Consider the following 25,947-nt stretch of genomic DNA (forward strand, 5'->3'; position numbering starts at 1 on the left):
ATTCTATACATTCGAATTTTTGTTCGTTTGGCGTTCTCTCCATCCTCTGAACCGTTTACTCTTTTAATTGAACTTCCTCGTGTCTTGTTGGATTTTAACTGGTGTCGTTTTTGATAATTTTAGTTTTCTCTCTTATTATCGCCTCCACAATCTCCCAAATTCGCCTCTGATCCCTGTAATTATCACCATCTGGCGTAGCAAGCCCTCTCGTTTGCAGGGCTGACCTCTCCAATTAACGGGCTCTGTCTGTCTACACACTCTCACTCTCTCTCTCTCTCTCCCTCTGTTGGTTTATTCACACAAACTTAGTTTATTCGCACGGTACCCACACAGTTACAAAAATGAGTGTAATTACACATATTACCTGTTTACTAAATAGACACTGAACTCAGTCATATTTAGGCGCATAGCACCTTGAAAACGTTTTTGTTCCCTAAGCTTTTTCGCGCTGTTCTAAATCAAGTATAAGTTTTTCCAGCGCTTTCTCGTATTTGGAACGAGCGCTTTCACTTCGGAGAACTCTTTTAAACAAGGGTTATATAGGTGGACGCGGCGCCAGCCCTGGTGACGAAACATCAAGTCAAAAGCAATGGTTAGAAGCAATATCAACCAATTTAAAAGCCTGAGATTGTGATTTGCTAAACTGGGAAAAAATGAGAAATAATTGGCTTATACGGAAAAATGCGTGCCTAGGGATCATGACGTATTCCGGGACGAAGCAGGCAAGAGTTTTTAAGTCAGCCACTAGTACTCATTATGGTTTCGTCTCCAAGTAACTACAAATACTTTGTTGACGAAGCTTTGGTCGAAGACACGCCTCCACGAAGTCTCCTCTCAACAGTAAAGTTTTGCGATGGACTTGAGGAAAGAGAAGAGAACGTCCTGGCTTGCGTGGTTGGTTCTAGTGCTGCTGGTAATTTTACTGTCTGCTGGATCATGGTGATACGTACGGTGCACTCATGTTTCCAACCCGAGAAACAGTGCAGTTTTGCACATCACGGTGGTGAGGAACGTCATTTACTTTAGCAAAGATCTCTTGCTGTTAGCGGCAGCCTCTGCCCTGGGAGTTTATTCTACGTTAGGTTCACCACAATGCTTATGTCATCATCAGCCGCATTTTTCACGGGCCATGTCTCTGACGCCACAAAAAGAAGGTATCTCAGGTAATGGTGTAGTAATTGTTTTATTGGCGAAGTCAGAAGACGCTACTGGCATATTTTGTGGTTGTCCTATGAGGGTTTAAATAAAACATTAAAGTAGACACCGATGCACCCATAGATTTTTCTTTCGAATTTGTTTTACGTAGTGAAACTTCATTGCAAACGCCACAAAACGTTCGCATGGCGTGCCAGGCACCGGGTAATGACTAGCCAAGAAATGAGCACGTATTTATGGAAGCACCAGCGTGCACTGCAGGCAGATATAAAACGAGAACTGGTGCAGTCAAGCGGCCTCTGTACAGCGCAACGTGCCAATGAGTAAGGCAATGTCAGACAGAAAAGAAGAATACGAATGGACAAAATCATGGAACGACTGTTACAAGTTAAAATGGCGCAAAAATCCCGCCTCAGTACGTTCAATGCAACTTTGGCGCACTTAAGAAATTTACACCCTACGCAGCATCAGGCCCTGGTTATGTTCCGGACCTATTAATACGCCTAAACAAAATTCACAGCTGGAAACTTTGAGGCAGCTTATATACTAAAGTATGGAAACGTATATACGGGTTGAGTTCAAGGCCTTTCTTGGCCAGAAAGATACTCCACTGTACAAAAATCGTCGCCCGAAGAGATTCATTCATTTTGTTAGATATACGGCGAACAAGAAGAAAGTAGAGTGGCCCTTCTGTTTGAGTGAAAACGTGAGGTTGTCTAACCACGTAGGCACAACGTGGCTAATGTTTACATTCGCATTTATTTCAGCAAGCGCGCACGTGCTAAAATTGTTGACAAATAATTGTTGTCAGCTAGAGTTCAAGGGAACGTTGTGGAGAGGAACGCACTTGAGAAACCACGGCGAGAAACAAAAGATTCTTATTTACGTGTACAGAGTACTGTAGCACATTCGCGTAAGATGCGGAGGCCACAAATGTGCCCCTTCTTGCGTATCTCTTGAAATGAATTTCGCATAACCGATCTACATTATGTTCTATACATGCAGCATCAAAGTCAATGAGCACATTCAGTTATGGCGAGTACCCTAAAAACATATTTTGAATTATCGATAGTTCAGGGTTGGAGAGCGGGGGGAGGCCGAGTCAGCCAGATGGCGAACAGTCGATTTCCGCCCCCGTCGACTTCGATGGCAAGTTCATGTCTGTCATGCAAGTCTCCTGAATCTTGGAGAGCAGAAAGCGCTTCTTGCGCATCGGGGACAGTGGCACCACCGACAGCGCCATCTCTGGCTTGCCGCAGCTCAACAGACTGTCAATCTGCTGCCGGGTCATTCCTCGTACTGCGGTTCCGTCAATGTCGAGCAACACGTCACCGGGGAAGATCTTTTTGTCGTTGCTGCTGGGTACATCTGCGCGCTGAAGGAAGAGAAACTGGTTTGAGAGACAACAAAAGGTCGAAACTAAAGGGCCAAGCACCCCTGCGGAGAAAGACTCATTTACGCAAGTGTTTACCCCCTCTGGAAACCGATCTCGCCGCGATCAGGAACACGCAAGAAGAGTACAGGACCGGTTTCGGAGAGGGAAAAAAAATTCACGCATCTCCACGAAGTGAATCATGAGGAGTGGACGGAGCACTGGGGATCGTTCTTACCGTAAATCACCCCTCAGAGTGCTTACTGCTGATAAAACGATGTACAATCCAATCGAATCCAATCCAATCCAATACAATACAATAGAATTCAATTTGATCCAATCCAATATAACCCAATCCACTTCAATTCAACGCAATTCAATCCAAATCCAATTCAATCCACTCCAACCCAATCCAATGCTCCTCGCACATGCGCGGCAAGGCTCTCCAGGAGCACTCTCTCTCTCTCTAACCTTTTGGGAACCTTTTATGGTGTTCTTGTTAACCTTTTGTGAATCTTTCGTTCACAGATGTTTAGATATACAAGGTGCTGTGCGTCTCTCTCTCTCTCTCTCTCTCTCTCTCTCTCTCTCTCTCTCTCTCTCCCTCTCTCTCTCTCTCTCTCTCTCTCTCTCTCTCTCTCTCTCTCTGTCTGTCTTTCTATCCTTTTGTGAACCTTTCATATTGTTCTTGTTAACTTTTTGTGACCATCCTAAACAGCGCTTAACAAAACAACGACAAGGAAGAAGGGACACAAGACGTCGTTGTTTTGTTAAGCGTTGTTTAGGATGGACGGATACCACTAGCCCAGCTGTCGATTCTGTTGAACTTTTTGTGAACCTTTTGTTCACACATGTTTCGATTTACACGGTGCTGTCCCTGGAGCAAGGACGGCGGACGCCGGACGGACAAGTCTCGGCCTTAAAAGTGCTTCGCCCCTAAAACGCGTGCGAAAACAAGTATTCCTGGTCACGTGTTTCGCTCTCAAAGCACCCTAGAAAAACCTGCTGATTTGCTTGCAGCTCCCATAAGGCGAAACATGAAGTTAACGAAATAGACAATGAAATGATTACCCCGGTTTAGCTTGAAGTGCTGCTGTAGCAGACTCATAGTGCTCACAAGGATCAATAAATGTTATTTAAACAAGTGTTGTCAGTGCCCAGCATTCACGGGCGGGTGAGGTTTGCCGAAAGACAAACACACAAAAAACGTAGGTGTTGCCACGGCGTGTATTACGTGGCCGCGGCGTGTACTACGCGTCAGCTTGGGTGATAGCAGATGTCTTTAGAAGCATGAGAATTACTTTTCAAAGTGACGAATGCATTACTGCGGGCGGAGAGCAGGCAGCTGAGCTCTGAAATAAATAAATAATTCTGTAGCAGTACTGCCTTACGAGGCCCAGGCAAATTTAAGATGCGCCGGCCAGGCTTTCGAGAATTGCATGAGTTCCACTTGTTCGTTCATTTCACTTTGTTCACCGCTGAAACGCAATTGTTTGTCGGACGTTCGGCACGAAAGAACAGTCCTAGGAAATCATAAGTTTAGTCCCTATGTTGCCTAAGATAAACAAAAGGGGTACCGTCAAGCTTTCGGTTCGTCCTACCATTTGGAAGGACTACGGAAAGGAAAAGCAGCCATCACGTAATAGTTGATATACTTAGGGAAATGTCCATAAATATGCTACAGCACTACGTTCAAAGTGAACTGCTGATTCTGAGAGCACAAATCTGACACGTGGTATGGTCCCACATACCACCTTACTAAATTTGGCGGCGTGTTTATTAACACATAAACGTTTAAAACGATAACGTAGACCTTTGTACCATTGGGTAATTCATGTTACCACCGCACCAATATGGGCTAGTTGGTTACTGTTGTGAAACATTGGAACTTGACGTAAGAAAAAACAGGACAGAAATCGAACCCTGGAGAAGTCCTAGAACACAGAATAGCGCTTATCCTGTGTTTTCTTTCCGTTATGTTCTATCTTGCGCTAAGAAATATTGCTTCAAAATGTTTTTGCGTTGACTACAACTAATTGGCTTTCTTCGTCACGCTGCGCTCTGCAGAAGTTTATTACACAGACGTCAACAATATGGCATGCCAGATTTGTCAGCATTGTGCGAACGCCGCTAGGCATGCTAAGAATTGTTCAATCCGTATATCAGTCTGAACGGGTCTTTTTTGCAAAGCGCTTATTGTCTCGCAATGGTCATGCTTACCTTAGGGTATCTGTAGCCAAAAAATTTTTCCCAGGGATAACGTGAGGACAGAAAGGCGATTCCGTTACTCATAGATATTCGTGGCACGTTACCCTGCCTGAACGACAAAATTAGGCTAACTACGCGACTAACCGCGAATGCTTTCTTCGGAGATTTGTTAGTGATTGTGGATCTGCGGCCAGACAAAGGTAACGCCACTGGAAAAACAGGAAACAAAGCGCTGTGATCCCAAATGTATCCCGAATACTTTCAGTCAGCATTTTAAAATTCACTTTGTTTTGTGTTTGGGCTAGGATCTCGAACAATCTTGATAAATAAAAGCGCTGGATACATCCTGTTCTTGTTGATCAGCAGACGTGTTAGCGCGAACCTCTACTGTAAGTTGGAAAACGTCTGCATGTGGCGTGGGTTTATGTTTTACGACTACCCCCTATTCTTTACACGCTGGAGGTACACGATATGGATTGGATTTGCCGTAGTTAAGGGCTACGAGGTCAATATGGCCCCTTAGCAATCTTATGCAGTTTGTGAAAAAGCGAACCCGCTTTTTTCGAAAGAAAGCGAATACCAAAGCCAATTACAAGGCTTTATGCCGTGAACTACCATGGATTTGAACCCTCAGTGGCGTAGCCAGAAATATATTTCGGGGAGGTCATACACCACCGGGAAAAAAGAAAGTTAAGAGAGGTATAGACTGCGACGGAAGCCCGAACAATATATGTCAATTTTCTGCATGCATACATTTCGGGATGCGTTCTGACACCGACGATGATTGATGATTTCTATTGGTTTCCCCTTTGTATCGGGGTGATGAGATGTCATCTTACCAAAAAGGACTAATATACCTATGTTTTACACTTTTGGTTCAATACTAGCGCTGCTTAGGGCCGGCACAAAAAGCTTATTAGGCACAAAATACTTTTTTTCTGTTACAGGTGGTAACTGTCCTAGGCAATATTCCCCTCTCTGCTTTTCGTCCACCAGCATTCTAATCTTTTCGTCCCCTTGACAGCCTTGAAGTTAACTTCCTCTGTGATACCTTTAAATCCTAGGGCTTCTGAAAGCCCAATATTCCCTTCATGTAGATTTGGATGGATACCCTCACATTCTAACACGATGTGCCGCATAATTTCTGTTTCTTTTCCGCAGACCACGCATACCCCATCATTTTGTGAATACTTCCCCACAAAACTCTTAGTTCGCTGGCAACCTGCTCTAGCCTCAAAAAGCAAAGCACTGCCCTGGGAATTATCGTAGAAATTTTCCTTTCTGGTGTTCATATTCTCAGCCCTGTACATCTCTATCGACGTTTTCGCTTCCATTTTTTCGCTCCATTTATTCGTTTCAATCTGCCTTGTCTCTTTTTTGGTTACCTTGGCTGTTTTGGATTCCCCGCTGTTCTTTCCGTATTTCATCGTTAGCCTTCTAGTCTGTCTTAACCACTGCGTGTCCACGCTTTTCAAGTATAGGTACCTAAAAACCTTAGCTGCCCACCTTCGTTGATCCATTTCCCTCAACCTCATCTCAAAGCATATTTTACTCTGAGCTTCTCTAACTTCAAAAGACGCCCAGCCCATATCTCCCTGAACTGCTTCGTTAGTTGTTTTTCCATGCGCGCCTAAGGCCAAGCGTCCTACCGTTCTCTGGTTTACTTCAAGGCCTGATAGAACGTCTGATTTTAAGCAGAGTACAGCATTCGCAAACTTGAGACCCGGAACCATTAATCCTTTCCACATTCCTCTTACTACTTCATATTTGTTATACCCCCACAGAGCTCTATGATTCATTATAGCTGCGTTTCGCTTTCCCTTAACCTTAAGTTGCTCCTCGTGAGTACTTAAGTAGTTATCCCCTTTGTTTATCCACACTCCCAAATATTTATATTCCTTCACTCTAGGTAATTCGCCTTGCTGGATAGACACTACGTCGGTGGCAGCGTCATTGAAAACCATTTTTCCTGATTTTTCTGCACTGAAATTTAATCCGAGGTGAGTGGCTTCCTGGCCGCAAATATTTATTAGCCGCTGCATATCGGTTTGGTTATCAGCTATAAGAACAATGTCGTCTGCGTATAACATTCCCGGATTATGCTGTTGTACCACTTCGCCTTGCAGCATATGGGTTAGGCTAAACCCTACTTGACTTTCTTCCAGTTTCGTTTCTAACCCTGACATGTAAAGCATGAACAGTATTGGGCTCAAAGGGCATTCCTGTTTCAGTCCCCGATGGATGTTGACCTGCTGGGCACATTTCTGTCCTTCCCAAGTAAGGTGCACTCTATTGTCTTTATAGATTGCTATAAGGAACTGTACTAACTCGTCATCTAATCCCTGGAGTTTCAGCATTCTCCACAGCCATTCTCTGTTTACGTTGTCATATGCCCCTTTAATGTCCAAGAACGTAATCCATGGTGGTCTATTCTGTGCTTTCGCAATTTCAATGCATTGTGTTATCACGAACAAATTGTCATCCAGTCGCCTGTCTTGTCTAAATCCATTCTGCAGTTCCCCAAGTATTTCATTTTCTTCCATCCATGCTTGAATTTCGGATTTTGTCGCCTGCATTACGAATCTATACACCACTGACGTTACTGTGAGTGGTCTGTATGAATCAATACTGGCTTTGTCTCCTCTGCCTTTATATATTAAATTCATCCTACTTTCTAACCAGTCATCTGGTATTTGTTTGGTTTCGATCACCTTATCTATTGCCCTCATAAACGATTCCTTACTTTTAGGTCCAAGTAGGTTTATCAGTTGCATTGATATTCCGTCCGGGCCCACTGCTGTCTGGGGGGAAACCTTTTGCTCTGCTTTTTTCCAATCAAGGTTGCTCAAACTTATTTCCCTTTCCGCAGTCTTTTGTGGCGCTGATGTTATCGGTGCAGGTTTCCTTACCACTATTGTACTAAATTTCTCACTAATCACTCGATGAATATGCGCCAACACGTGCTCTCCTTCTAAATGTTCTCCCTCCTCATCAATCAGGAATTTTTGATGGTTATCGTTTTTGAGCTTAGTGATTTTACATGGTTCCAAAACTTCTTGGATGCGCTTTTGTCCTTCTTCCGTATTTCTGCCATCCATTGTTCGCTTTTCTGCTTGATCTTTGTTTGCACCATTTTCTGCACTTGTAGTTTTTTCCCACGGTAGACATCCCACTTCTCCTTCACTACCTTCGGTTCCATACCAGTTCTTTTTGCTTCTCTATGTTCTCTCGACGCCTTTCTTCGCTGGTCAATAGCCTCTTTTATTTCCTTATTCCACCAGCTTCTCGGCTTTCTCTTCCCTTTCCATCGGTTTCGTTCCTTTGCTTCATTCATCTTACCCTTTATGAACGCAATCATTTCGTCGTAACCCCAATTTTTGTCTGGGTATTTATTGATTTCATCTTTCAAATTATCAGCGATGATCTTTAACTGCTCATTATTCAAATTATTTCCTCCTATTGTACCTATTTCTGCATTTGTCCGGGTTGCGCCTCCAAAGTGCAAGCTAAACCGCTTGTGGTCGCTTCCTAAGCTGTCTGTTCCATTTTCATCTATCCTTATTTCCCGCAGCCTTCCGTATACTGTCTCGGTACTAAACTGTAGTCTATGCTGGACTGTCTGTTACCGCTTTCCCACGTTATTTGTCCATCACACTTGCTTTCCGTGTTTACTATTACAAGCCGGTTTTCCCGGCATAGATCTATCACTAGAGAACCATTGTGGTCTCTGTATCCATCCAAACCTTCTGTATGGGCATTCATATCTCCAACTATGATTATTTCGCCCGAATCTTTGAACTCGTTTATATCTCTTCTCAAACAGTTTACCATTTCCTCATTTTCCTCCCTAGCACTACTTCCGGTCCACAGATACATAACTCCTAACCATGTATTTTTCCCCCGAAACTCCCTACCCCCGCCCCTGGCTACGCCCATGGTGACGCTCTTTTGTCCTGTCGCGCACAGCCCTCGTAAGGTAACTGCATCCTACATATGTATTTATTTACTTCAAGCTTCGTCAGTTGTTTCGGATTTCTTTCTTTTAAGTGTCTTACTACATTTCTAGAAAAGTGGCATTGGTAGATGCTGAAGCAGCTTGTTGTTCCCGACCATGCTAGTGGCCTCGTGGAAGCTGTGCGCTAGAATTAGCGTAAACGAGTGCTTTGATATCTGCGTCATTCCGGTGTGGTGACATGCCACCCTAGCACAGGTTCCCGGTGCTTCGAATACGTCACAGTCATATCATGCACTCTCATCTTGGCCCTGCCTCCAGCGGAGTGATACGTAGTAAAGTTTAGTCCCATGAACATCAGAGGATGGTCAGCTTTCAGCTCCACCCGTTACTTCTTCCACCGAAGTTCCAATATACTCTTACTTTGATCCAAGGCTATGTTGTTTACTATATGGGTACTACTATAAAGTACCAGACATATGTGCGGGGAGTTACGCGTTTCTTGATGCGTTTTCTCCTTCTGGAAACCGGTCTGGCAGCGGTCACGAGCACGTATGAAGGCTAGAGGACCGGTCCTGACGAGGGAAAAAATGCGTACGGAAATGCAGTTCTCTCCGCACATGTGGTGGGTCATGACACCATGGGGTATTTTCCACCTGTCTCGCGATACTATTCTTCCTTGTACGCCTCTAATGGTGTCTGCTCGACCAGCGTGTTTCTAGGGGTCTTCTTTCCTGTCCTGTCCATATGACATGTTCGTTGTGCACCGCTCTTGTTCGCATATCTAATAATTAACCTTTTTTCTTGTGACTGCGGGCGCCCGTGCGTTCCTTAAATAGGAGACTAACACTGTCTTTCCGCTTACTGTGATCCATCATTTTTAAGCTGTCTTTGAAACATTATAATTTGTGCTTCTAGGACTACAAACGACACCCAGGCCATATGCCCCTGTGCTGAATTTTCTTCTTTTGAGTGCCTTAAAGCAACTACAGCCATTGTCTAGTTTATTTGTAGATATGAATGGCGTCAGGTCTTAAGCAGAGAACTGTGTGTGCAGACTTGCATCCCTGAACCATTACGCTTTTGTATATTTCTTAAGTTATTCGTGTTTGATATAAAGCCGCATAGTTTTGTGTTTCTTTATACCCACGCTTGGTTTCGTATAATTCCACAGTCTTCGTCGTGAGTTTTTAAACTGTATTTACTCCATTTATCCACACTTTCAAGTATTTGTGTTGATCCATTCTTACTGTTCTATCAGGCTAGATTGATAATTCATCCATGCTGTCGTCATAAAAAAAGTAGTCTTGATTGTTCTGCCCAAAAAGTAAACTTTCGTATACGGCTTCCCGCCACAAGTAAAGTATTCGCTCTAGAAGCCCGCTAACATGAATAACGACGTGGTGAGCGGCACAACCTTGTTCACCAACGTGCCCAAGGAAACTGCTTTAGTACGGTTCTTACTTTCGGCCAGTGGTCTCCTACTTCCCTTAAGTGGCGTGTTAAGAACAAATTCTGGAACTGAGAACTGCGGTTGCCCTTTGCCAGGCCTTACCAAGATCACGAAGCACTTAGTCATGGCCTGAACCTTGTCGTCCACCACATCGACATCGATGACGTCAATGCCAAACGGCTTGGTGCCAAAGCAGCTGATCGCGGCGGCCTTGATCACGACTGTCACGGCGGCCATGCCGTGCATGATGGTCAATATGTCGCGGTAGGTGGTCAGCAGTCGGCACGGGCTTGAGGCCATCACCGACAGGACCATCTGGTCGCCGGCGCTACTGATGATCTTCTTGATCCGAGAAAGGGGCACGTTTGACACCGAGGCACCATTCACGTGTAAGATGAAGTCAAGGGGTAGCACGTTGGACATATCGGCTGGAGTGCCCTTGGCCACCGACTACACGAAAGCGCGCCGATAGCATTTTTTTACAGAAGGCTGAGCGACGTGTCTGCCTAGATCAATCACATGTAACAGAACGAAGTATGTCTAACTACTTAGCCCGATCGGTTGGAAAATTTTTGAAGAATTCATGAATGCGTATGTGACTGCCGAAAAGCCTCAATAACTGCGTGGGAACAGTGTTGCCGTCGCGTTAAATCCAGGCTAAAGCTGCAACGTGGGCACTATGCCAAACGGTTTAGGGCTGCGAATTTTATGATACGCACTGCACTATTGCAATTGCGAAGGTGTCCATCGAGCTGTAAAGGCGGGAACAAGGACATTACATTGGCACATGGTCAGAACGGAGACTGCTGCTGTTAGTGTTACGGCAACAGCCTCAGCCCTGTTTAGCAGGAACAAGCTATTCGCTCAGGCATAGTTACCAATACTAACTACCAAGTATATCAATGGTACATCTCTACCGTTTTAGTCTTCCCGGAAAATCTATGCACCAAACGAATTGTCTTATCTGCACTTCTCGATGCTCAGTACTCTCATACAATACCACGAGCACCTTATCGATGCCAAATATGCTTAATTTGTGGGTGAGGACATCACGTTCACGTCAATTATTGGAAGTATTTCCTTAGCAATTGTTGTAAAAATTGCTTTGTACTTGTAAACAGTTGCAATAATGAGAAGAGATCACTACAATTCATTCTGATTGGTGAAAGGTATAGCATAAATAATGTAGTGAGAACACTGAAGTCAGAACACATACAGTTGACTCTCGATAATACGAAGTCGCCAAATTGGACTTTTTGGTTAAAAGTGGTGATGTTCTCGTCCCGGCAATTTTACATGCCATTCAATAGAGTAAATCGCTCTATAATCGCTCTAATACTGGTAATTGGTATACTGGTAATACTGGTAATTGGTATACTGGTTAATTGGAAGTTATTCCGGATAAAAAAGCATAAAGGTGTTTCGCATCTCTCGATAAAGCTTGAACTCGATAAGCGGCCAAACACCACCGTGCTCTGCACTACTTCTTCGCCATCACCTCTGAGGCGCCACGCAATCGCAAAGCGGCAGGCCAGCACCAGCGTACGGTCTCTCTCTTTTTAAGTGCACAGCAATTTAGGCGCTCGCCTTGTCGTCGTGGCTCGCTCGCTAGACCCAAGTAGAGCAACAGGGTGTTCCGTTGTAGCGCTGTCTTCGCGGCGTAGTTTCGAAAGACATGCTGTTTATATAGTCAAGCGTTCGGAACTCGTGAACCGCTGGCGCTTGTCATACATGTCCGCGTTGTTCAGCGCAAATAAAAGTAAATGTACATTTGAGGCAAAATATACGTAATGAGCGGACAGCGCCCGCGTTTTAGTTAGGAACGCTCGTTGGGTTGGTTGTCACGAGTGCAAGCGAAAAAAGGGGCCGCGCAAGAAAAAAAAAATGCGCGTTCGAAATGCCGCAGAAAGGCTCCAGCCACGCATGAAAAAAAAATGGCGCGTTCAAAATGACGCAGAAAGGCTCCAGCCACGCAAGAACAAACTTACGCGTTGGAAATGATGAAAAACAGCTCCAGCATACGAAATTAAAGAAGGCACAGAAAGTACAGAACTGCCACTGGCGCAGTTTCAGGCAGGGGGCGCGCGAACACTGCGGAGGCGGGAAATGTGAATTGCGTGGGGCGGTAGCAGCGAGCGGATAACGGCGGTACATCCCATTATGGCGAATCACTGTTCTGCACTTCCGACAGATGGCCCATTGCGGTGAACGGCTTTAATTTTTTCAAGTCCTTAACCCTGCCTGTTAAGCACAACTCCGCGTAAGCAGTTCGCGTGATGGACGCTTCAGGTTTCTAATTTAGCTACATGTGTGAGATATCACCGAAAACGGTGTCGCACGCTGTAACTGCGGATGGAAGTCTAGACTTTGAAAAAAATCAAGAAGGGTGACGCGTTGCGGACTAAGGTCATTGCTGTATTGTGCTTTTTGTGTAATGGTAGCGTTTTGTGGTCCCCGCGGACTTCTCATTAACGGGAGTCGACTACAGTGCAATTAATGAGCTGATAACAAAAAGTCACTACGGTAACTTCAGTCGATCGGGTGGCGTGGTGGTCAGGTGTTTCGGCAGCGCAGACTGTCAGCAGCCCTCTGACTGCCGCCTCAGCTTGACATAGCCATGTGGTGGAGCTGTTGACCGCGTACGGGCATTGTGTAACGTGATAGGGGCTTTCCTCCTCTCCCACAATCGTACAGTAACTCCTCAGAGTGTGCGCCGCCTGTTTTCCCGCAAGGCGCAGCTGTCGGCACAGGTGCGGCTTTTTTCTGATGGCAGGCAAAACAAGAAACTTTATACCATTGAGGGCCTCATTTAGATCCCAATGGTGAATTTTACTCAAAAAGTTTTATAATGTGCGGAGCGTTGTTGAAACACGCGGAGTCGGAGCTTTGAACGCCGTACTCCATTATGTCGCGCACTATGAGGCGGGAAGCATTGGTGCTTGAGCAAGAACACGTAAGAATTCATGCAACCGATCCGCCGTTGTGCGGGGTTTATGCAATCTTATGAGGCCGCATTTATTTATGCTTTGTTTGACTGGACATGCAGGAGCGCCGTTTAATAGTACGAACGGACATGTGCAAACGGCACACTCACTTCTACGTAGGTGAAGAAGGCCTCTTCTCCCTTAGCCCGCCGCATCGAGAAACCGAAGTCCCACAGCTTGAAGTACTTCTTTTTGCGGTACAGCATCAGGTCCACCTTCTCAGCGACGCCAGCGCTCTTGCCTTCCATGCCTGAAGGAACACATTATGGCCTGTTTCAGTTCCCACCCTCAGCACACTAATGGAACAAATATTGGGCTTACAGCGACCAAGCAAGAGCTGTCTAAAAAAACTGAACACTGCGCCACCCAGCGTGAAATCTGCAGAAACGGCGGAGCTGCTGTTCTCTCGTGTCGATGCGAACGTCAACGGCCGCTCGCCGGAGGACAGCAGTGCCGTCACCCCGAAAATTCCAAGGTTCGCGCAAACGAATCGGAAGTAAACGTTAGCGTCAGCGTCCCCCACCCCTACTCCTCTCCTTAGGGAGACAAACCCGCCCCTGCTAAACTACTGCGCCCTCTATCAGTGGTCTTGGAATATACTGCTATTTCTGTGTGACGCATGAACTTCAGCAGACGGACGAAAAGGCTCGACCTACAGCACCTCCGCTGCTAAAATTCAGCAGACACTTAGTGATGCTCATGTCCAAAAGGGCTCAGCATATTCCTCGTAGTAAGACACATTAAAGCAAAGCTTTACTCCTTTCGTCCAGCGATTTCGCGGAGAATGCGCAAGGTGACTTTTTTATTTACAAATAGTGCTGGCCAGAGGCCAAAGCAGGAGGGGCAAGATAGTACAGTTAGCATACACAACATTTCAATACAACATGAACAAAAGAATGAAGAAAATGAAAAGTGGGAAGCGTAACAATTTTATACAAAAGCAACGAATGGAAAGAGTGGGGAGGGAAACGCGAAACAGTTGCAATAGATAGAAAAAGAATGTCAAATTTTGGCGTAAATAGGCTCAGGAGAGCGTAAACTGCTTGCAGGCAAACAGTTCCACTCTTCAATGGTACGAGCAAAAAAAAATTACGCCCACCTCCCCTCGCGGGAACCCTGGTGTGATGCGACGCTGAGGGGGGTTCAAGCGCATGCGGAGAGCAACTGTCGACCGAAAGGCCGCCGGAAAGCGGCATACCGGTTATATGCGCAGCGCGCCCGAAGGAGAGGAGACCGCGGAGAGAGAGAGTACTGCACATGCGCAGCACCGCGCAGCGCCGCCCACCGGCTTAGTGAAAGCGCGCTGGGCCGCACACCCGCAGATGTTGAGAGAGTGTTCGCTCTCATCTGGGCATGCGCCGGCGCCAGTGTGTCTGCCGCGATTATGACGCAACACAATTCCAACACAATCCACTTCAATCCTATCCAATCCAATTTAAATCCAGTCCAAGCCAAGCCAAGCCAAGCCAAGCCAATCCAATCGAATCCAATCCAATGCCCCTCGCGAGAGAGTGTTCGCTATCGGAGAGGAGCGGCGGTGAGCGGAGGAGAGTACGGACGCCGACGACGACGGGCGCACGCAGGAAGGACAGGGCCGCCGACACGAGATGCTCTCAGCGTCGCATCTAAAAGAAAATTTGAACAAGTTAGTACTAACAAAATATGGTGTTATAGAAAGTGCGTGTGAATACCAGGTCTGACGCGATCTTAGTGGTGTGAGGTAGGCGTCAGCGTTCAGAGCAAGCTTGCAGTTTGAAAGGAGTTACAAAAATTTTAGGCGCAAGAATCTGCGTCTTGATCGCAAATATGGGATACCATTTGAACGCATAACATTAGTGACAGAACTACCAGGATGCCCCCCGCTGAGTGTTTTCTAATGCATCAATGTTAGTTTTAGTATAAGGATCGCAGGCAACACATGCATATTCTAATTACGGGAAAATCGAGAATTGGTAAGCTAAGTGTTTCACTTTTGTAGGAGCATCTTTCAGTGTGTGCCTTAGCATGCATAATTTGTGGAAAGCTGCGGAAGAAACTTGTTTAATGTGGGAATTCCAGCATAAATTATTTGTTAGAGTGACACCAAGATACTTGTATTAACTTCATGAAGACGTTCGTTGGAGAAGCATGTATTCAGTCAGTAGTGGCTTTTTTTTTTTTTGTTAGTACCATGGAGCAGAACTGAGTTATCCAAGTTCATTTTCACCCCAGACACACCCCCAGTGACACACCCCCCGAAGCGCATCGCGTGATTCGCCGGTCCCGCTGTCGGAGCTGCGCACAAAGCCACGTTTTCAGTCGTTCTGCACAGAACGAGCAGCGGTGCCGCCGCCGCTGCGCCGCCGCTGCGAACGAGGCAACCGACCACCCCCGCAGCCTCCCATGCATGCCGAGCTGGGTCGTCTCGGGGAAAGTGAATCGTCTCGCGCCCGGCGACGTTGTGTTGGCCGCGTCCGCCTCGGCAAACGCCGCGTTCGCCCGGGCTCCATCTGTGAGCGTTGCACGGAACCGAACGGCTTCGAGACGTGGTCGGCAATACAGCTAAATCAAAGGTTAGCCAAGCTAAACCAAGACTCAACCAGACTAATCCAAGCTTTTGCTTTGCATATCTAAGGTTAGCTGAGCTAAGCGGCAGCCATTTTTGTAGCGTAAGCTGCACTGGCCGAGGTTGAGCAGTTTCGCGTGGGCCGTGAAGGGCCGTTCTGCGCAAGCGCGAGGAGCGTTGAACTGGTTTGGACCAGATCGGATAGGATTGGATTGGATTGGATTGGCTTGGCTTGGATTGTGTTAAATTGAATTTTCTTGGATTTAAATCCGATTAATTGGAGTCCGGATGTGTAGAGAATTGGGTGTGCACATTCGCCGGTCTGCGTGTCCAGAGGAGTGACGTCATAGCCGTGGCATACGCACTGGCGCCGGCGCGTGGCTAGCTGTGCGCCTCCGTTGCGCAGTAGCTAATTCTGACGCTCCGCATGAGCCGCTTGATAGCCGTTTCGCGTGGCTCCTGGAGAGCCGTGCTGCGCATGCGCGAGGAGCAGTGGCTGGACTTGACTGGACTGGACTGGACTGGACTGGACTGGATTGGATTGGATTGGATTGGAAATCGTTTTAGCAGCAGTAAGCATAATCACCTAATCCTAGACAATCAGGAAACCTAAGAATAACCAGCTGAACCTTAGCTCACGCTACGTATACCCCGGCATAGCCGAGCTGAGCCACTGCTATTTTTTAGTAATGTTTGATCAAGCGTAAAGTTACTGTCGGCGTTGTGGGCACCACGCCTTTCCTCGGCACAGACAGGAGCATAAGCGGTGGCAGTGCTGGCGAGAGTGCTCGAAGAGCCGCCTAGGCCCTGGTAACGGCTGCAGCGTTGGATGAAACAGACGCAAGTTTCGAAGCTCGGTTGGAACATTCTTAAGAAACAATAGCGCAAAAGACGGGACAAAAGGAACACAGACAGAACAGGCGGGCGCTAACTTCGATCTAAATTTTTATTTGAAGAATAAAAATAAAAGAAGTAAACATTGAGTTTGAATAAACCTGCGTTTCTTCAAATAAAAATTGAGTGACAAGTTAGCGCCCGTCTGTTCGCACTGTGTTCCTTTTGTCCCGTCTTTGGCGTTATTGTTTCGTAAGAATGTTTCACCAGGTCGCCCACATCAAGCTCCTGCTGCTCGGTTGGAAGCAACAGTTTCACACTAATATATTGTTCGTGGAGGTAGAGCAATGAGACGAGTCATGATGGGTGAGGCGATGATTTAACAGGCGTCAGCCATATTGTCCCAGGCATGGATTTATCCCACCATGTGCTTCATTTTCGTCGAAGGTGGGCAAGCATGGCGCTATGTGTAATCCGCCTCTTTCACAACCCCACTGCGCATGCGCAATCCCCTAGCGGCCAAGTCCCTAAGCAGTCCAGTAGGGGCCGCAGACGACATTCCCCACAGCTCCCGCACAAGCGGGAAGGGGTCGTGGTTGTAGTTACATCGTTTGATTTTTTGTGTGTGCTCGTTGTGCGCGGAACAATGCCCACAACTTGTGCTACGTTCCGCTGTAACTCGGAGTGCCGAAAAGGGAACGGTGTCGGCTTCTATCGCTTCCCGTCGGCTGCACGCGATCGGCTACGGCGGCTTGCGTCGCTCGCGTCGGCTCGGCATCCTGGCGGATATTTCATCGCTGCTATCTGTGCAACTGCGAATGACAATCCGCAACACAACTTTTCACTACACTATCATCCCCTTTCTCGCATGTGGAACTCTATTTAAGTTATAACTGCCGTTTGAGTGATCGGTGACCGAAACATCTGCGTAGCCTATTTCGATGCTTCCGCGCAGGTATCGCCATCTCTCGGCCGCTCGGCGCACCGCGCGCCGCGGCGACCGGTCAGCGTATAGGCTTGCATCGCGGCAGATATATCTGATCGCCGCTTTTAAAATAAGCCCTGACAACAATCCCTAGCACAATTTTTCACCACACTAACACCTACTTTCTCGCATGTAGAACTTTTTAGCGATCAGATTGATTCAGAAGAGCAGCGACAAGCGCGGTTGCTACCACGTTGCTACCGTTGCTACCGTGGTCTGCGCCGGTTCGAGCCGCTGAGTGTGCCGAGCTGGCAGGCGCGGCCGGCGTGTGCGCGAACTGTTTCCGAAGGCAGAAAACGCTTCACGATTGCTTCCTTTATCCATTTCTTGCGAACAAACGCGCAGAATCTACAAATTCAGCTCAGCGATCATCGTAGTTGACCATGGAGCAAAAACAGTGGGCGGAGCGACGCCGACGACGCATCTCATGCGCGCATCGGGCCGTCTCAAATTCACGCGTACGACTAGTCGTGGCGACAGTCGTAACGATCAGTCGCATGCGAATCGCGTGTACCAATCGTACATGTGTCCAGCGAACTGCCGGCCTTTGTTGAGCTGGCGATCGCACTTCATGCCAGACGACTCCAAGTACTGCTCGCTCTGCTACTCGGACGGCACACGGATCTGTCCGAGATTTCTCTGCCAGCCCTCATTCAGTGATAAGAAGCCGCCTGGTATTATGTGATGACCAGGGGCTGTCGTCTTAAGGCGTTATAACACCAACACAGAAGAAAAACTTCGGCTGCTCCTCGCCGTAGTGTGGGATTGCCGTGCATACAACGAGAACGCAGCCGGAGGAAACGCCGGCAAACCCTACAGCTTCAACTTCCGCTAGGCAGGCTAGGTGGCAGCACACCGCAATGAAAGAGGCGGATCGCCCACTTCTTCGTCCTTCCTGGTGACAGTATAGTAGGGAAAAATGTGGTTGTTCCCTCTTCCATAGGAGCCGGTAAAACACGAAAGTGAAATCGGCTTTCACAGCAGCAGTTGAATGTTTATTGTGCATCGATATCAACTTGCACATCGCTATTTATATTTCGTCGGTATGGCACCGCTATATACATCAACGTGAGACACTGGATTGCACGCGCCGGAGCATTGCTTAAATCCTTCTGAAACCACTGGCGCTCGCAAACCGCCCGTGCGAACGAAACCAAACGGATTGGTAAGGAATCGTTTGGTGAACACACGGTCCGCTGCAGCGCAAGGATCTGCTGAGCGTGTCACGAGCGTGGCATCCGCAAGTCGGCCTCTCCGTAGCTTGCGCTGCGCGTCGCTGGCATCGAGGCGCCAACTGTCGGCGCTAACTAGCGTCATGTTGCACTACTTCACTTCGCCTTTCCTAGATGGCAGCACCATCTAGAAGGAAAGATATAAGGCGCCTTTGTCGTTCTGTTCACGCGTCTCTTCACAACGGAATTTCGTTCCTCCCGTTGCAAGGAAGGAGTTCCTGGCTCGAATACCGGCGCAGCCACGTAAATCGCAGTGTTCCTGGCGATGTCGATTCCGTGACGGATATGACGTCGTGAGATCTTCGTGGACCCCGGCATAAAAAACTTTCGTGTTAAAATTGTCGCTGCAATCGTGTCCTGTCGTGGGCGCCGTCACAGCAGATAAAAAAAACGTTCATCGCCTAATTGGTTTGGCTAGCCACATGGCTTCTTTTCACTTTTCAAAGAAAACTCGACAAAAGAGAACCTTTCTTGTGCATGAAGTTTCCTTGCAGCTCCACTGTTGAGACGATAAACCAACTTATATATAATCTTTTAACAATATTACTATGCTTTCCTGTAGTCACAGACAACTACCAGCGTGTTCATTAGCCATGTGTGGAACAAGTGGAACATGCGCTAGTCAAATGTTCCTCCGTTATATGGCGGCACCCTCACTCAACCGCGGTTCGCCCTTACACTACCGCCAGATTCCCCTCTAGAAATGTGTCATTATTAAACACTGGCCGGAGGAGCTACCGCTGCGGCGGCCGATTCGTCAGAGGTGCATTGGTCCTCCAGAGCACCGCCGCGATCCCCACGGGGGCGCGGCGCTCTTGCTCGACGTATACCTAGTTCATTCTTCCGGTGCTCAGCTCCAGGCTTGACACTTCATTTTAAAGAAGGTAATATTTTTCAGCGTAGTTTCATTAGGCTAGGTTGCTAAACGGTTTCCTTTGCCCCTACATCAAAACGCTAACCGTCAAAGCAAACCCTACCTGCGTGTCTTTAAAGCCCCATGTGTCCCATAGAAACAGACATTCGTATTTCCGTTTCCTTGAATGTCTGTTTCCGCGCTTAGTTGCTTAGAGGCGGCTAAACGTCCCCAAGCTCCATGTACCTTTGGAGCGCGAAACGTTTTATAGCACGATGTGTTCCACAGTACGCTCTTTAAAGGAACCCTGCAACACTTTTTTTACTTTATTTGAAATAATTAATACTTGAAAGTTTGAAAGTTTGAAAGTTGAAAGTTTATTGCGACAACATGTACAAGACTGGCTATACAGTTGTCGAGGGGGACGGTCAAAAAGGCTACAGGAAAAAAAAAAAAAAGCCTGACAAGGTGACGTCCCCCTCCCCCCCCCCCCACGTGTTGGCGCGACTCTGCGGGAAATGGCACGTACTTTGTGACAATAAAAATTAACAAAATAATGCACACAACTAACACATAGAAAATCAGCTTTCAGTTTACAGAAAGACAATAATTACAATGACAATTCCACTAGGAAAAAAACATACACATCAGCTCTCGGATTTCAGGAAACAATGAGTAGAATTCAAGAATTCACAGCAAGAAAGAACAAAAAAAAAGACAGTTCTCAGTACTTGCAGAAGACAGTACTTGCAGAACCCAGTCCCCCAATACACCCAGTACTTAGATTAGGGGTCGCAAAGTACGTCAGCCAAAAATTACTGCTCTATGCCCACCAGAATTCTATGCCCACCAAAATTCTTTCTTTCCCGGTCTTGAAGTTCTTCGACGGCTCGAATTACGTCACTAAGGCCATGTAGCGGCTGCTGGCCGGTTTTCCGTCAGTTGCAGCTTTTCGATAGAAACTTAAAAAGAAGCCACAAAAACAAAACAGAAATGGAAGGCGTATCTGCTGCGACGAGCAAATCACGCAGTGCCGTTCTGTGCTGGCGATAACCATTGATTTCAAAGTGATCCCAGACGCGAAGGAAAGAGTGAAAGCGCTCATCGATAGTATTGTAGGGTGTCTTAAAATCGGCAACAACGAAAGGAAACGGGAAGCTTCGCAACGTGCAGGAGACACATTTAAGCCATTAGAAGGCGTAAGGTGGGAGCCGATCGCGAAGCAAACTGTGTCAGGCGGCAAGATGACGAGGCCTTTCGAGAACGCGGGGAGGAAGTAAGGAGTTTCAGGCGTCTAACTGGGCAATAGTGATTTCGCACTCTGAATTCTTATGCGCCTAGCTGTCCTCGGACTGCCCTCCAAGCGCGTGTTACTTTGCGACAACGCTACCCCTGTAGCCGCCGTAGGTGGTATAAATGCGGGTGCGTCGGTACCGTGGGTCAGTACAGACAAGGCAGTGATTTACGCGTATTGTGATGGAGGCATTTCGCTTGCGATGCCACACCGCTCTGATCGAATCAACCGCTTACCGGCGTACCCACGTCTATTTAACATCGCCCGAGAATTTGCATGCAGTTTCAAGTATGTCAATGACTGTATATCCTAGAGACCACAACCCCACCGTGATGCTAGTTAGAAGTGACACCTACTTCACACCATCGCTGGCTATCTACATTCGCAGGGCGGAATGGCCTTGATATGAGTTGCCAAACAAAAAGGTCTGTCTGTCTGTCTGTCTGTCTGTCTGTCTGTCTGTCTGTCTGTCTGTCTGTCTGTCTGTCTGTCGTCAGTCTCTCTGTCAGTCTGTCTCTCTGTCTGTCCATTCGTCCGTCCGCCAGTCCGTCCGTCTGTTCCCCGAATCAACCGGTACAGTTACTGCATTCGCTATTCGCCAGTAACGTTGCTAGTGAGCCTGCTGACAGGAGTGCCAGCGAGCCACTGTGAATTGGTGGGTAAGAAGTTGTTTGCAGCGAGATGAGTGCATATGGATACGGAAATTCATATAAAGAGAGCTATAGAGGGTGGAGCGAAGGAAAAAGACGCATGGAGGGAAGTTCAGTGGGATAGGTGTATGAGGAGAGGTGTCAGAACTGGAGTCGGTTGAGAGCGCGACTAGATGAAAGATTATGACGAGAAGGGGATGAGATAGGGGAAGCAAAATTGGCGATTGTGATAGCATGTAAGAGGATGGAGATAAGAGGTAAAAAGTAGAGTGGGAGGGTGAAAGGAGCGAGATGTTGAAGAAGAGAAGAGAAAAGGGACGTGAAGAAGAAGAAGAGAAAGAGTGAAACGGAACGTATACAGGAGCGGAGGAGACGTGAAATGGAGGTAGTGGGCTGGGAATGGGTGAATATAGAATAGGAGGGGGGAGGCAGTTGCGGGAGAGGGAGAAAAGAGAGTAGGCTTTGGTGACCACAACTGGAAGAGGGAGGGACGGTGGGACAAACACGAACTGGAGGGACGGTAGGACAAACAGAGGAGGGCTCTGAGTTCAGCTACGCCGAAATGCGGTATTGCCATCAATCAGTTTCCGGCGCTTTGGATGGATCATCAGGATTGGCAGAGTGAATTTACAGAGCTCCCAGTGTATAAAAATCACATGCAAATTCTTTTCATGCTGTTACGAGTCGACTCGTTCGAACTTCACTCCGAAGCTTCAGAGGCCTGTTGCGAAGCCCCCTCAGAGAACTGAACCGAGCAAGTTTGATGCAATGCCTCACGCCGGGCAAATAACTTCGAGAATACGGTGCGGACCGAACCCCTTTTGCGCATGCGCGGTCTCGAAGCGGCGGCTGTTCACGGCGTGTGACTCATCCCCTCCGTGACTCTCAGAGAGTGCTTTTGCTTGTGTGTGTGTGTGACTCTGTTTAGAAAGTGTCGACATTTGTTTTGACGATTGCAGTCGAGACTATAAGATGCTCGCTTTTTGACGAGGCCGTCAGTACGATTTCCGGCTCCGCGGAGAATGTTTATCTGCCAGCTCTAGTTACCATGTTTTAAGCACGCCAGCGTGCTGCAACCTGTAACATCACTTTTCTTTACTGCACAATAATTGAAGAAGTTGACTATGGCCCTCGGGTCTTCGTCGCCAAAACGGAGGCAACTCTCCTTGAAGACGCTTGCCAAGTATGATACCACGATGGAACAGGGGTCGCACTTGTACGTCTTCGCCCTTGTAAAACATTTCTGAAATATCAGCAAAAATGTACTCATTTTGAATGTTGCTAATAGACGAAGGCGTTCCGTGATGGAAGGACGAAGGCGACACGAACCATGAAATATGCGAGAGGTGCATCCTATCCTATCCAAGACCTATCCGACTCCCTATCTTTTACAGGTCGCTATATTGTGTTCCGTCGTGATCGTAACTACGAAGCTACAAGACAGATGTTCGGAGGAGGTGTCCTTATAGCCGTCTCAGGTGCGGTATAGGCAACACGTAGGCATGATCTTGAAACCTGTGATCAGTGTGTTTGGGTCGAGATCCAGGCTAACGGGTGCAGTTGCTTGGTACTACAGTGCTGATTGCAGTGCTGGTTGCTTGGTACTACAGATGAGTGTGATTGTGTGACGGCCAGCAAGGCCTCTTGGTTCTTGACTTTTATCAATTTTAGTGGCTTGATTCAATACAATAATTTAAAAAACGTGGCTGGTAACATCCTTGACATTATGCTATCAAATTTTTGTATCGGCAGTTTGGAAGCTGTAACGGAATCTCTTGTAAACATTGATTCCTTCCACCCGCCTTTCGTGGTCACCTTTAACGCAACTTTTTATCAACGTGTACTAACCTACAAGCTTGTGTATTGTTACACAAAAGGCAATTATTTTAATCTCTACAAACATGTTGAGTCAGACACTTGGTTGAAGTTTATGCTACAAGCGATGCCGAAAAAGCAGCGACCGAAGTCTCCAGGCTTATTAAGGAGGCAATTGATCAGCACATCCCGAAAAGGCAATTTATTTCCGGCCATTTTCCCACATGGTTCTCTAAAAAATTAAAAACAGCATTGCACAAGAAGGAAATGTTTCACCGTCGTTTCAAGAAAACTGGGTTGACTTTTTTGGTACGCAAAGTTCAGGGCGTTTCGTTCTCTGGTAAAAAAAGCTAACGCAACGTGATAAAGCTATGAACGAAAGACTAGCGGAGCATAGCTTGCGCTCCGGTCGAAAGTCTTTTTGGAAATATGTGCACGACCACACGCGCCAATCTTCGCACGACATCTCTTTGCGGATGCGCACTGATCCTGGAACCCGTCATCTGTCCTCACCGAAGGAAGTCGCGGACATATTTTCGTCCTTTTTTAGCGAATGTTAATTGCCACTTAGCGCATGAGGTTTCCCTGATTTGCGTGCAAGAGATACAGATCAAAACGCCAGTACTGATACCTGCTCCTTTTTCACTATTACCGTCTCTGACGTCATAGCGGCGATAAACAAGCTCAGACCTACACGGTCTGCGGGAGCTGATGAAATCCCGCTGTTCATCCTCAAAGGATGTTGCTCGCTTATCGCCTCTGCATTGGCCTATGTTTTTAATCTTTCGCTCAACACTGGTGTCTTCCCAGAACTTTGGGAAAAAAGGCATAGTCGCCCGTTTTTTTAAAACAGGTGATGCATGTAACCCGTCCCGCAACCGCCCGACTTCATTGCTTTGTGGCTTTTCGAAGGTTTTTGAAACAAGTGTGTGCAGGCGCTTCCCTGCTCATCTGTCCAAGCTGTTAACAACTCAACAGCACGACATTGTGAGAGGGCGATCTGTTGAAACTAACCTCTGTTCCTTCCTGAGCCACGTCTCCCCTGTGGTCTCAAACAGAGGTCAGGTGGACTGCATTTACTTTGATCTATCAAAGGCATTCGACAGAGTCCATCATAAATTACTCATACGAAAGCTAAAAGGCTATGGCTTCTGTCCCGCGCTCTGTAAATGGATGCTCAGTTATTTATCAACGCGCCAAAATTATGTCCGTGTTCATGATATTTTGTCCATACCCTTTGTTCCGACCTCCGGAGTGCCACAAGGGTCGGTATTGGGCCCACTGTTGTTTCTTGTTTTCTATAAATGATGTCGTCAATTGTGTAAAATATGGAAAAGTACTTCTGTTCGCGGATGATATGAAGCTGTTTTCAAAAATTCAGTCAACAGAGGACTGTGTAAACCTGCAGAAGAATATTTGTGCTATTGCGCAGTGGTGTATCAAAAATTGTTCATCTCTAAACTCGTCTAAAACCAAAATCACTACTGTATCGAGGCAGAAGGCGCAAGTGTTGTTTTCTTGCAAGGTGGGCAAAGAAGCTATTTTTTGCGTAAACGTTATCAAAGATTTAGGAGTACTTATTGATAGTCATATTAATTTCAAACCGCATGTTGCGTGCATTGGTAACACCGGTTTTAAACTACTGGGTGTAATTTCGCGCCTCACACGCAATTTCAAATGCCCGGATACCATCATCCACTTCTTTTTTTGCTTGGTGATTGATTGATTGTAGGGTTTAATGCGCCGACGCAACGCAGGCGATGAGGCGCGCCGTAGTGGAGGGCTCCGGATTAATTTTGACCACCTGGGGATCTTTAACGTGCGCCGAATTGTTGCTTGGTGAGATCGTGTTTGGAATTTGGTTCCGTTGTTTGGAACCAGCTCCCAAAAACGTATTCCCACCTGATAGAATCAGTCCAGAAGCGCCTGGTTAGAGTTATCTATGATAGATATTTCGAACTTAAGGTTTAATATGAATACCATTCTCTTTTAAATATAATAGGCATCACCGACCTAGAAAGTCGCCGATGTTATCGTGACGCCCTGTTTTACTATAAGATACTAAATGGTCATTTTGACGCTCCCGATTTACTGCACAGCGTCAATTTACATGTCCCTCAGCGATTCACGCGCCATTGTACATTATTTGCCCCAGCATGCCCCATAGCAAATCACCTGCTGAACGCCTGCAAATTCTGTGCAATCGTATGTCAACAGATATTGATTTCTTCATGCCTCAAAGCGTGTTTACTCGTGCCTTAACAAATCTGTTTATAATGCCATTACTTGCGGTTGTGCCTTCGATGCACGGTTATTTCACTGATAAATCTGTGCCACGCACTTGCACGACTGGGAGTACACAACACGCTGGAAGAGATAAGCGAAGCACAGCGAACGGCGCAACTCAACCGGCTAGCTACCACCAATGCTGGCAGGCAGATCCTCCGAAAGATCGGTCTACGACCGCCACAAGCCGAATCCTACGGACTAGAAACTCCCGCGCAAGAACGAATCAACAAAGAGGTAGTACGTAAGCTGGTCATACTACCGCTACCACGCAACGTACACCCAGAACGCAACGAGGAACGCAGACGGGCCAGAGCCAAGGTCCTGAT

General features: G+C 47.0%; 1 protein-coding gene across 1 annotated transcript in view; it reads right to left on the reverse strand.

Annotated features, from left to right (window-relative positions):
- Nucleotides 1–1,844: 1,844 nt before the first annotated feature.
- LOC144180736 (uncharacterized) overlaps nucleotides 1,845–25,947 on the reverse strand; it is a 55,008-nt gene continuing 30,905 nt past the window's right edge. The window contains exons 11-14 of the mRNA XM_077709007.1: nucleotides 18,784–18,795; nucleotides 13,235–13,365; nucleotides 10,243–10,590; nucleotides 1,845–2,530 (exon numbers count right to left, since the gene is read on the reverse strand). Coding sequence (XP_077565133.1) covers nucleotides 2,258–2,530; nucleotides 10,243–10,590; nucleotides 13,235–13,365; nucleotides 18,784–18,795 — 764 coding nt within the window. The 3' untranslated portion in view covers nucleotides 1,845–2,257. The remainder of the gene's footprint in view (nucleotides 2,531–10,242; nucleotides 10,591–13,234; nucleotides 13,366–18,783; nucleotides 18,796–25,947) is intronic.

Source organism: Haemaphysalis longicornis, unplaced genomic scaffold, assembly GCF_048455015.1.
Source record: "Haemaphysalis longicornis isolate Haplotype H1 unplaced genomic scaffold, Haemaphysalis longicornis Haplotype H1 scaffold_4, whole genome shotgun sequence".
Classification (NCBI taxonomy): domain Eukaryota; kingdom Metazoa; phylum Arthropoda; class Arachnida; order Ixodida; family Ixodidae; genus Haemaphysalis; species Haemaphysalis longicornis.